The sequence below is a fragment of the Diuraphis noxia genome, unplaced genomic scaffold (genome assembly GCF_037042655.1).
Source record: "Diuraphis noxia isolate RWA-SAM2 unplaced genomic scaffold, SU_Dnox_SAM2 contig0001, whole genome shotgun sequence".
Lineage (NCBI taxonomy): Eukaryota > Metazoa > Arthropoda > Insecta > Hemiptera > Aphididae > Diuraphis > Diuraphis noxia.
In genome coordinates, this window is record NW_028301711.1 from 41,322,976 (window position 1) to 41,334,423 (window position 11,448).

Consider the following 11,448-nt stretch of genomic DNA (forward strand, 5'->3'; position numbering starts at 1 on the left):
ACCAATAATTTTCAATAATTTAATAAAAAAACAAAAAACTTATGTTTTCAAACTAATGGCTTATATTTAAATTATCCAAATCATAAAAAGTTACGGACATTCATAAAATTCTTTCCTATGCTTTGTAGAGTTTTGGTAATTCTATAATAAATACAGAGGGTAAATTTGTTCAGTACAAAACAATATTTGTTATGTTGTACGTTTGTAAAATGTTGACCGCTCTCGTCTTCTTGTGCTCTTAATCGATCATAACTATAGGTCTCAGATTTTATAGCGTTTGCTAATTACAATAGGATACAAATAAAAATAGCAGAGTGAGCTGTAAATTTGTGTTATGCTCCTCGGATTCCTTAAAAAAAATTGTTTTTGATATTTTTTGAATATTTGAAGTATTTTAGGCTTTAAGTGCTATTTTTCAAATTTTAGTGATACTTTTTCATTTTTGCACCAGTTGCATGAAAAATAAAAATAAGTCTGTCATTTAATTATATTTTGTTCGAAAACATGGGAAAAATGTAAACACCTACATTCATAGGCGTGCGCAGACTTTGACCGCAGGGGGGGCCCTTAAACATTTTCCAAATATTCTTGTACTAATGAATATTGGTATAATTAAATATTTATTTGTTAATTTTATAAAGTATTTAATTCAATAGGTATACAAATATAAAAACTAATACAAATAAAATATAAAGGTATTAAAATACATAAAAATAATAATAATACATAATTATAATAATAATAATTTTACACTGAAACAGCATAGTCATACCTAAAAAAAAATTAGCATAACTTACACAATTTATATACAAGAAAACCCTATTTACAACTCCATCCTTCTGTCCACGGGAGTAAGATTTTTGAATGTATCAATTACATCATCAATGTTTATACCATAAGCAAATTCTTAACTCATGTACTAACATTTAACAAATAACAATTATATATCATTATATACCATATATTTACTTTCCAACATAATGAAAACATTTATTACTAAAATCAATCAACTATATTAAATACAAAGAACTCAAATCAATTAGGTTAAAACAAAACAAAAAATGGTAATTTGAAATTCGTCCTATGAAGAACGTTTCGTAACGTTCTGTACATGAAACGAAAACACTATAAATCAATAACACTGCAACACTGATTCTCGATTACAACAAAAATATTATAAAATGTAAAATATAAAATGTAAAAATATTCGCTGTCTAGTATAATATAGATATCTATGCATTTATTAAAGAAAAAGCCTGAGGCCGCAGGTGGGGCCGCGGCCTACCCGGCCCCCCCCCCGTGCGCACGCCGATGCCTACATTTTTGTTGACATTAAAATCTATTTTAAAGTAGTCCAGTGAGTTGATTTATCGAATAGTAAACAATTATGGCTATATCGATATATTGTTAATATTGATAGCCATCAATCATCATCCACCATTAGAAATACACTTTTCGGTTGAAAGCGGTATTAAATATAATTTATTAAATAATGAAATAAAATAAAATTGGGTTAAAGCAGACAGCAAAGTATAATCAATGCTCTTGGAAATATCCAGCGACTGAATTATTTAATAGGTAATACCTAATTAAATAGACACCAATGCTGAATTTTTCTACAATATTTTCTACTACTTTAATAAACAATTTACCTCTAAATATATTAATTAGAAACTTATAAATCATCTTATCCGTCATGGTTTGGTAATAATCTCATAAAAAAGCACATTCTTACTATAGAAATCTCTTTAAAATTCAGCTGAGAATTACTTTAAATTCACTACTTTAAGAACTATATAAATCATTAAGAGACAACAATTATTCAGATTAGTTACATTTCTTTTTTTTGTACTGTCGAAAGCTTGACGATATTCAATTGTTCATATTATGCTGTTGCCAGTTCGACAGTAAACCAACGTTCGCTGCCCATCTTAACTTCGTATAATTTGCAATAATGGATAAAACCATTAACTAGTATATAAAACGTGCTTTACAGATTCTTTTATAAAATCTCTTACGTAGTTGGTTAGAACAAGAGATTTTTATTTTAGATAAACTTAACTCAAGAGCGAGTACACCGAAAATATACTAATTATTGTTGAATGATTTAATAAACCAAATACACGGAAAAACACCTAGTTTACTTAACATTGCAGGTCGTAGAATTCTACATATTTTTAGAATGTTTCAGATGTTTCTAAAAATATGATACATTTTATTAAAAAATATCAACCTATCATAGTACCTAACCATCAGATGTTCTTGTAGGTATTGTTTAATTTGCACTCATAATATCTATTTAAAAAACATACTACTTTTAAAATTATTTTGACGTATAATAATTTAGTTACTATATTCTCTTAAAAAAAAAAAACATATTTTCATAATAATATCTACCTACTTTATTACCATCGAATGAAATTGCTAAAATTTAAGATAATAATAAGTACCTACTACTCTATATTCTGTCAGATTCATTTCTCAGAATAATTTCTAGTCGTCTACTACCAGTGATTTTGTATGATTCCTAGGAGATTGATTAATTAAATTAAAAATTTATTACATATACCAGTTTCGGATCAGAAGCTTGTTTAAGGGGGAGGGGGTGAGTAGGAATATTTTTGAGTGATTTATAAAGTACGCTGAAGACTTTACCGAAATTTAAGTGGTTTGTGAAAAAAGAAGTACAACGATTATAATTACCTACATGTACCTTTATTTAATTGTAGACTGTAGTATAGCATAAAAATTACAGTTCACAAATATTAATAACAAATTTACAATAATATTCGTGATCTTAACCATGTTTTAATCTATAAATTAAAATCAATAAAAAATAGGCAAACATGCAAAACAAGTTGATACACATAAGGCAACAAATAATGATGAACAATAAATTATCCAAAACATATAATACAGTATGTAATAAACAAGGCTGTACATTCATTTAATTTAAACAAAGTAAAATAACTAACAATAAAAAAATTAAAATTAAATCATTTAATTCTAGTCCTAGTATATAAAATATTGGTATTTTATTATTATTAAATTTCAAATTAATTATCTGACCTAAGCAAGGTAGAAAATCTGCGTTCAGCGGCAAAGTAGAAATAAAAATAGTATAGGCAGGTAATTGAAGTAAAAACAACGAAGTGTATAACTAACTCGGAAGTGTTTGTCAAAACTCTCAATAATATCTAGGCGTTTATCTGTTTATGCCATCAAAAATAATCATTGAGACATTGAATTATTTTACTAGAAATGTATTTATACAAAATCATTGTATTTCGATAGCAGTTCTTTTTATTGCAGATGTTTTGTATAATATTCAAATTTACATAAATCTATCTGTAGTTAAAATTTATAAATATATTTATAATATATACATTATATCATTGAGTATAGATAGTATACTATCTATACTCAATGGTTATATTAATCAATAGGGGAAAAACATACCTAGTTTATAATGCCAAATGGAAATTAAAAAAATCGAAACAAGAATATATTTTTCACACAAACCTATTGGGTATAAATAATTTAAAGTCTCCCCCCCCCCTCCCCCCACCAATTGATAATCTATACATGCGCCCCTGATACTCACCAAAAGGTACTTCGCCATGCCCCCCCCCCCAACAATAAATCCACCACTTTCATACACTAGCTCATCAAAAAAGACCAGAAATGAGGTACATAATACGATTAGACATATATATAATAATAATAATACTAATTATTCTGTATTATGTTTATACTTGTTTGGAGAAGAGAGAAAAGATCTGCAGTTGATCAATTCTAGTTTCAGGCTGCACTCCCTACAATGCCATATCCTTGCGTGATTTAGAGGAAAGGATTTTACGGTACTCAGTTTATTTAATGTGTGCAAAACAACACCTTTCTTTTGTGGAAACGAGTATGGTTTGTATTTTAACTTAAATCTATGGCTAAGTTAATGTATTTAAAAATTTGTATTAAATAATAATAAGAAAAATAATTATTTTTATTATTGTTATTATTATTACATATAAATTATTTAATATATTGTACACACTCACAACATATTGTATTTATAAAGACCTTGGGTCATTGAAATAAAGATGCCATAGGCAGTCAAAATAATAATAATAATATTTTGTCAAACTTGTGCAGATAAGTACAAAATAATTTTTTATTATAATTTTGCTATTTTATATAAAGATGAAAAAATATGTATACATTAACACTCAATATCTATATCAATAGCAATAGTTTTTATTAATTAGGTATCTAGAAATCCATATTCTATATTCATCTAGTAATTATATTTAAAAATTGATCATTAAATATTGTAATATTGTAAATTCAATCATTGTTTATAATTAGTATTTAAAATAATATTATAATTGTAACACTTAAAAAATTTAAATTCCTTACAAATTATTAAGGAAGTTGTTATCCATTTTTTGTATATTATAAATTAATATGACATAATTTTACTTCTAAAACATACCAAACACTTATTTCAAGTATATAGTTGATCAACATTTTTGAATATGAGCGATTTCAGTACTATTTGTCGAATAAATTAAACTGTTATACAAAAGTACATAATATTATGTGCAATTAAATATTTGGTTAACAGCCAGATAATAATTGTGTTTGATTGTTGGATTTTGAGTCCGTTAGATTTTGACTCGGTTGGTTTTGTTGAATTCCAATAGTTGACAATGTTGACGGATTGTTTAATTTCTGAAATGATCCAGAATGAAAACGACCACCATCTCCTCGTGCACGATTCATAGCATGTTTATGACGAGATTCATACATATATTTCTAGAATAAAATACACAATTTATAGCTTCATTAAGTTGATATTTTAAATGTAAGTTATGTAAGTATACTTGTCGAGTCTTGGGTATCTTCCCTTCAGCTTCTAATTTTGATCTAGCTTGTCTTCTTTTCATAATTCTATTATACTGTTTGGGATTTACATATAAGGGAGGTTCTTCGGGAAAAATTGATGTTAAAGGTGTCTCTTGTAGAATCTTAAAATTAATTAAATGTTATTTAAATTAATCATAGGCAAACATAGTATCATACCTTTAAGCTATTTTGTTGAAGAACTCCCTGTTGTATAGTAGCCATAGTTGACTGAGTAACTACTAATGGAGAATAATTAGTAATTGTATTATCTAACTGCATTATATTTACATTTGTGCCAATTACTGTAATTATAACATAACTATTAATGGTGATTTATATAAAAAATGTAAGATGTAAAAAGGGGCTTAGACGAGTTAATATTTAAGCAAATTTTATTTACCAACACTTTTAATGTAACTAGTTAATTTTAAGAAGTTCTATCTAATAATTATAAAGACTTAAAATTAACTAAATTTAAATTTTTTTTTTTTTTGCATTATATCTCAACTACATGAAAAAGTATAATTTATTTCAATGTTTTTTCTGGTTCAATTATGTAAAACATATATTTTGTGCAAACAATTTTGTGTTTGGTGCATGCATTAATAGACTCGACAGAACATTCAACATTTGACTTGTTAATTATTTCGCAAATCTTGGAAAGGTAGCATAGGTAAAGATGAAGTGTTCATATACCATTTAATTCTGATGATATGATAAAGCGAAATTTTATTTAATATTGAGGGGATTCTACATCACCATTTTTAAAAATTTCAATAAAAAAACAATTGTTTTAACATTTTTATTTTTAACCAACTCAAAAAAAGTCATAATAGATTCATTATAAATTCAAAAGTTTCCAAAATTATTATTAGAGTAAAACTCACATCAGTAGGTTAATACGTGTATACTATATAGGTCTATTTTTTTTTCTCCAAAAAATGTTAGTGTGAATCCCTTAATGAGTTGAAAATGAGATGTAGAAGATATTTCGGAAAGGAAAATATTAAAATAGAACAAATTTATTTTCTTAAATTATTATTTATCTATTTGAATTATTAATACTTAGACACATCAAAAATGTTTAGTTATTCATGTAACATAATATGTACATAAATAATCAGTGATGTAAAGTATTTGAGTATTAGTAGTCAAGAAATAAATACTATCTTTCAACAGGCATTTGAATACTTTTAAAAAACTATTTTACTGTGGGTATTGAGTATATTTTTCAGATGCTTTTCTTTCTACTTCCATAAAAATATTTGAATGTTTATAAAAATAAATTATCAGCAAAAAACATTTTTTTACAAAGTACGCCTCTGCTCAATTTATGACTGATACTAATTTTGAACAACAAATGTTAAATGTATTCATCTACTACATATTACATATTATATATCACATCATATTATTATATATTATATATTTTATTACATATTATTACTACATATTACTACATATCATCTACTACTCATTATTAGTTTATAGTCTTATACATATTTTATACTGCTCTTAAATAAATAATAAGGTAAAACAACAAATAATAAGTTTCCATATAGGCTGGCCATTAATGAGTTAATAAGTTAAGGTTTCTTTTAACTAAATAACATAATTAGTTACTTTATTTTAAAGTAATTTAAAAGTAACTCCAGATAACAATCAAAAATACATGATTTTATTAAATTAGGTAGGTAGATAGGTACCATGTTATTTGTCAGCTTTAAAAAAAAAGTTTAGGTAATTATTAAATTTGTATCAAAAAAAAAATCAACTGACTTTTATCTAAATTACTTTAATTTTCTAATTAATTTTAAACTTTTACAAGTTTAAAAATAGATGAAGGTAAATTTAAACTTTAAACTTAACTTAAATTTTTTATAATAACTTGACTTCCGAATTAAAAATATTAATAAACTTGGTCATTCTTACTATTTTGTAAATAATGATATAATATAATATATAAATTATATAAATATTTTATTTTTAATCGTAAGAAGTTGAAGAAATTGATCCAGACGCATGATACAAATAACTACTCTATACATGATTTATCCTAGTAAGCCTCGTTGTTTACAATTGGTTTTCGGAAGAGAAAAAAGTGATTTATCATGCCTGTAGGCTATTATTATAATCAATCTTAATTAGCCAATACTTTTAGAAATGGTAAAAAATGTATGATTGCTCCTAAATAAGATCTTAATTTCTTTTAATTTTTTACGTAACAAATACTAGGTCTATCAATCATAAGTGTGCTAAAATAATAAATAAAAAAATACTGTAAGTATATTAACGCAATGTTTTTTTGATACATTACTTTTTCATCATATAACAACCAAGTTGCAATGGAGTATAACTACCTAGAATTGATTACAGCTTAGCTTTCAAACCAATATGGTTACAAGTTGTAACTTTAGTCACCATACCATTGTATGGTACAATAATAATAATACAAAATGTATTATTGACATCATTTTTTTAATCAATATATGTATTATTATTTGATTTTCAATAAATACCTACACGAATCTCTTACTACAAAAACAATTACTATTTTTTTATCGTAAATATTGAGATTTGAAAATACACGCCTAACCTAACCCATGATTTTTTTTATCAATAATGAGAGTACATAGTATAATGAAATATATGGAATATGCCTATATAAATTATAAAAGGTAAAACTACTGTTAATTATACAAAAATTAATACTTTATGAGTGAAAAAGAAATATAAAATTATTATTAGCCCATTACTTGTTATATATTTTATTATAAATAAATAACTTTCAACTTAACTATTAACCTTAACATATAAGAGTAAAAAAAAAGTAATTAGTCAATACATGCGGTATATACTTAATTGTCTGTATAGTGAAACATACACGTTGGCAACGGTTGTTGTGGCTGGAGTATAACTTGTTCATTACCAACTTGTGTCAGTTGATAAATAAATGTTTGGCCGTTAGCTGATACTTGAATCAATTGTGGTTGTGTTGGCTGCTTATTAAAAACATATAATTGTGGTTAGTGATTAAAATATTCAAAAATTAAAAAAAAAAAAAAACAAACAGGAAGTTGTAATAGCTGCAATTGTTGGTTGTTCTGTGTATCATATTGTAATAGATGATTTGTATTTTGAACATTGGAATGAATATACATTTGTTGCCCAAGGATATTTTGAATAATTTGACCGGGTAACACTTGTATTTGGACATTGGATGGTGCATTCAATAAAATGCCAGACAAAAGATTAGTGTCTAAGTTGACTTTTTCCATTTTTATGGTTTGATTCATGAAATGGTTCTATAAGAAATACCAAACTATGAGCATATTATTGAAATTTTAATAATTAGTAAAATGAGAGTAGAAATGCCTTTAGAAGAAGAAGAAGAAAATAAGATAAAGTATAATGAAGATAACAGAAGTAGGTAAACCGTAATTAGGCTAAGCGTGGAGTTATGATGTCAAGAATTATGATAGCAGATTGGAAAATTACATGGATCAAGAATGTTAAATTTCACATATCAAGCAAAGCATAGGATTAGTGTTTTGATTACAAACTTTTGGCATTGTCAAGATTATCGGAAATATTAATTTGTCGTCTATAATATTTATGAAATGAACCAAGCTTATACTCAGCAAAATGTTTGTCGTCATAGTATAACCTCAATTCATGGACGAATAATATATTTCGTTTCTTAGTAACATTTATGATCTATATAATATGAGTTCATCAAACACTTCAGTAGATAACCGGCAAAATAATGAAAATAAATTTAAAAATGAACTTACCATTTGTGATGTCCGAAATTTTTTATTTTCAATGATTATTAAATGTCAACAATGCGGCAAGTAACAAGAACGAATTACCTATAACAAACAATGACTAATGAAAAATAAGAATTTACCTAAGAACGACAAATAAACAGCGACGAGCCACGGGTCCACCAATCGCTTTTCTCCATTCGTTATTAGTTATCCTTATCACTTATCAATATCGACGGCCGTAACTAAAACCTGTTAACCAAGGACTAATAGCGTTTTCCACCACACTGCACTGACTGCACCAGTACATATTTTTATGTTCCATCTGCGAGATTAATGTGCACTGAGTGGACTTTTTTATGTTTCACCTCAATGCACCACGTCAGTTTTTTGCACTCGGTGCAAAGATAATCGCACGAGGTCTTGGAGCTCGTGCGCATTATCATTATCATGATAAGTACTGCAATACCCCTTGAATATTTTATTATCTTTATATATCAGTAATAAGTATAGATTTTATGTTTCGTCTACATTTGCACCAGCCGGTGTTGGGACAATTATCAGTGAACTGTGCCAGTTCTACCTTGGTGCAATAGTGCGGCGTGGTGGAAAACACTATATGATACACACTACACAGAACTAAACACAAGTTGAATATTATGGTTACGAAATGTTATTGAACAGGAGGTGTGTAGAGGGTATTTTTCCTTTTAGCATTACTACTTTACTAGCGTCATCTTAGTGGATTTTTATGGAACTAGATCATTCATGAAAATATCTAGTTCCATAAGTATCCACTAAAACGGCACTAGTATAATGCTAAAAGGAAAAAGACCCCTACACATCTCCTTTTCTATAACATTAACATTTCGTAGCAGGCGCGGATCCAGTGGTAAGTGGTAGGGGCGACCGCCCCCCTGCTGTCTGTATTATTTAAATTTAATATTTTGTGTTATCCTATATAAATGTATTGTAATGTTATTCAGTCACAAATCGTCGTATTTTATACGTATTTGTTTTTGCACTTTATGGGAATAGTGTAATAAAACGATTCGTACACAATAATGCCTAATTTAAACTTTTTGTTTTATTTTTAATTACAATAATTTTGTTATGGACAGCTTATACGACTTGACAGTGAGTTTACTTCGAAGGCAAACCGTAAACTGAAAATAACACGACCCGGTGCGGCGACGCCGACTGATATTCGACGTTATCTCAATTTACGTTTACAATATTTGTTGCCTTTATTATATTTTATTTTCAGCTTAAATATGATATCGAACATATCGCCCAGCATTTTACGCTAGCGTAAAATTTTTACATGAATACAAATATTACAAAATCAAATTTATAATTCATACATGTTACACGAAAATACCAATAGATACACACATCTTATTAATTTTTATTTAAAAAGGAGAAAAAACATTTTTTTTTTAATCTTCTTCCTTCATGGGTAACGGACATAAAGAACGAGCGGCACGCTTGATTTCTCCCTTGTTGGTTCGGACCAGCGCTACTCGGATCACCCCGTCTCTTCCCGGGTAAACTTCTATGACTAGTTGGACGCATAATGTGAAAATTTTTGCCCTAAATTTTGTCAAAAATTTGTAAGTCATTTGTAAGTTTCAGTAAGCATAAATTCGAAATTTGTAACTACAGCCGTTATCAATTATCCACAAAAACTTAAATCACGGCTAACTTCCGCGAAACTTGGCCGTTTTGGCATATTAAAGTTTTTGAAAGTGCCAAACTGTTCTGAGCAATTTGTAAGTATTTGTAAGCACAAATTTTAAATTTATAAGTAATTCCCCACCTAATTATCCTTAAAAAGAAGTTGGCCGTGCTTTGTCGAGCTTTTTAAACTTAGACTGTTCCAACGGATACCCATCGAGTTGATTATACAATTTATTGTTGATACTTAATTTTATGTCGATATTCACCAATTGTCACGTTAGTTTTCTTTTGACGTTGACACCAGAACATCCGTAGGTAGTTATAAAGTTAAGTTATAACCTAACCTAACCTCAAACCAGATCATCAGTATGGGTTTCAGAACAAACATTCTACTATTGATCACAAACTGGAAAAACATATCTGCCGGAGTACCTCAAGGTAGTGTACTAGGACCTACTCTATTTATCTGCTATATGCAGCTGACATCCCGACCAATAGTGACTCAATGACCTCTATGTTTGCTGACGATACAGCAATTTTAGCAACAAGTATTGATCACGAGACTGCGACTGAAAACGTACAAACCTCAATCGATCGTATACCTGACTGGACAAAACGATGGAAAATAAAGATAAATAGTGATAAGTCGGTACATGTGAATTATACTCTACGTAAAACCGAAAATCTCCAAGTGTCGCTGGATCACATGACAATCTCACAAAAAGATTCAGCCAAATACTTGGGTATGCACCTTGATTCTCGCCTTAATTGGAAACATCATGCCCGACAAAAAAAATTGCAAATAAAAGAAAAAAATGCGCAAGCTAAACTGGCTAGTTGGTAGACATTCCACACTAGACCTGGCAAACAAACGGCTTCTATATGTAGCTATTATCAAACCGATCTAGACTTATGGCATACAACTGTGGGGCTGTGCCAGCAAATCCAACATCAAAGTCATTCAACGCTGTCAGAATATTTCCCTTCGTACCATTGCCACAGCATACCGGTTGGACAGGAATGAAATCATCCATCGAGTCTTGAATATACCATCCATAGAGGACGAAATTAAAAAGTTTGCCAATAAATATGTGAAAAA

The 11,448-nt window shown here is 28.1% G+C and overlaps 1 protein-coding gene across 2 annotated transcripts; it reads right to left on the bottom strand.

Annotated features, from left to right (window-relative positions):
• Positions 1-4,434: 4,434 nt before the first annotated feature.
• On the bottom strand, positions 4,435-9,188 carry LOC107161524 (nuclear transcription factor Y subunit alpha-like). Of its 2 annotated transcripts, none has more exons than XM_015507955.2 (6): positions 8,697-9,188; positions 7,974-8,207; positions 7,787-7,901; positions 5,080-5,204; positions 4,881-5,024; positions 4,435-4,812 (listed from the first exon to the last, which is right to left on the bottom strand). In XM_015507955.2, exons 1-6 carry the CDS (start codon positions 8,697-8,699, stop codon positions 4,615-4,617), a joined length of 819 nt encoding a protein of 272 aa, XP_015363441.1. In that variant the 5' UTR covers positions 8,700-9,188; the 3' UTR covers positions 4,435-4,614. The 2 variants fall into 2 exon arrangements, with proteins under 2 accessions (XP_015363441.1, XP_089072331.1); XM_089216205.1 differs by lacking the exon at positions 8,697-9,188 and adding an exon at positions 8,466-8,612.
• Between the last annotated feature and the right edge of the window lie 2,260 nt (positions 9,189-11,448).

Excerpts from the sequence above, each read along its gene's own strand:
- LOC107161524 (XM_089216205.1), bottom strand. The coding sequence starts at position 8,561 with ATGACGACAAACATTTTGCTGAGTATAAGCTTGGTTCATTTCATAAAT. Across the intron at positions 5,205-7,786 it reads ACAACAACCGTTGCCAACGT|TAATTGGCACAAATGTAAAT; the intron begins GTATGTTTCACT and ends TTATAATTACAG. Across the intron at positions 5,025-5,079 it reads TTCAACAAAATAGCTTAAAG|ATTCTACAAGAGACACCTTT; the intron begins GTATGATACTAT and ends ATTAATTTTAAG.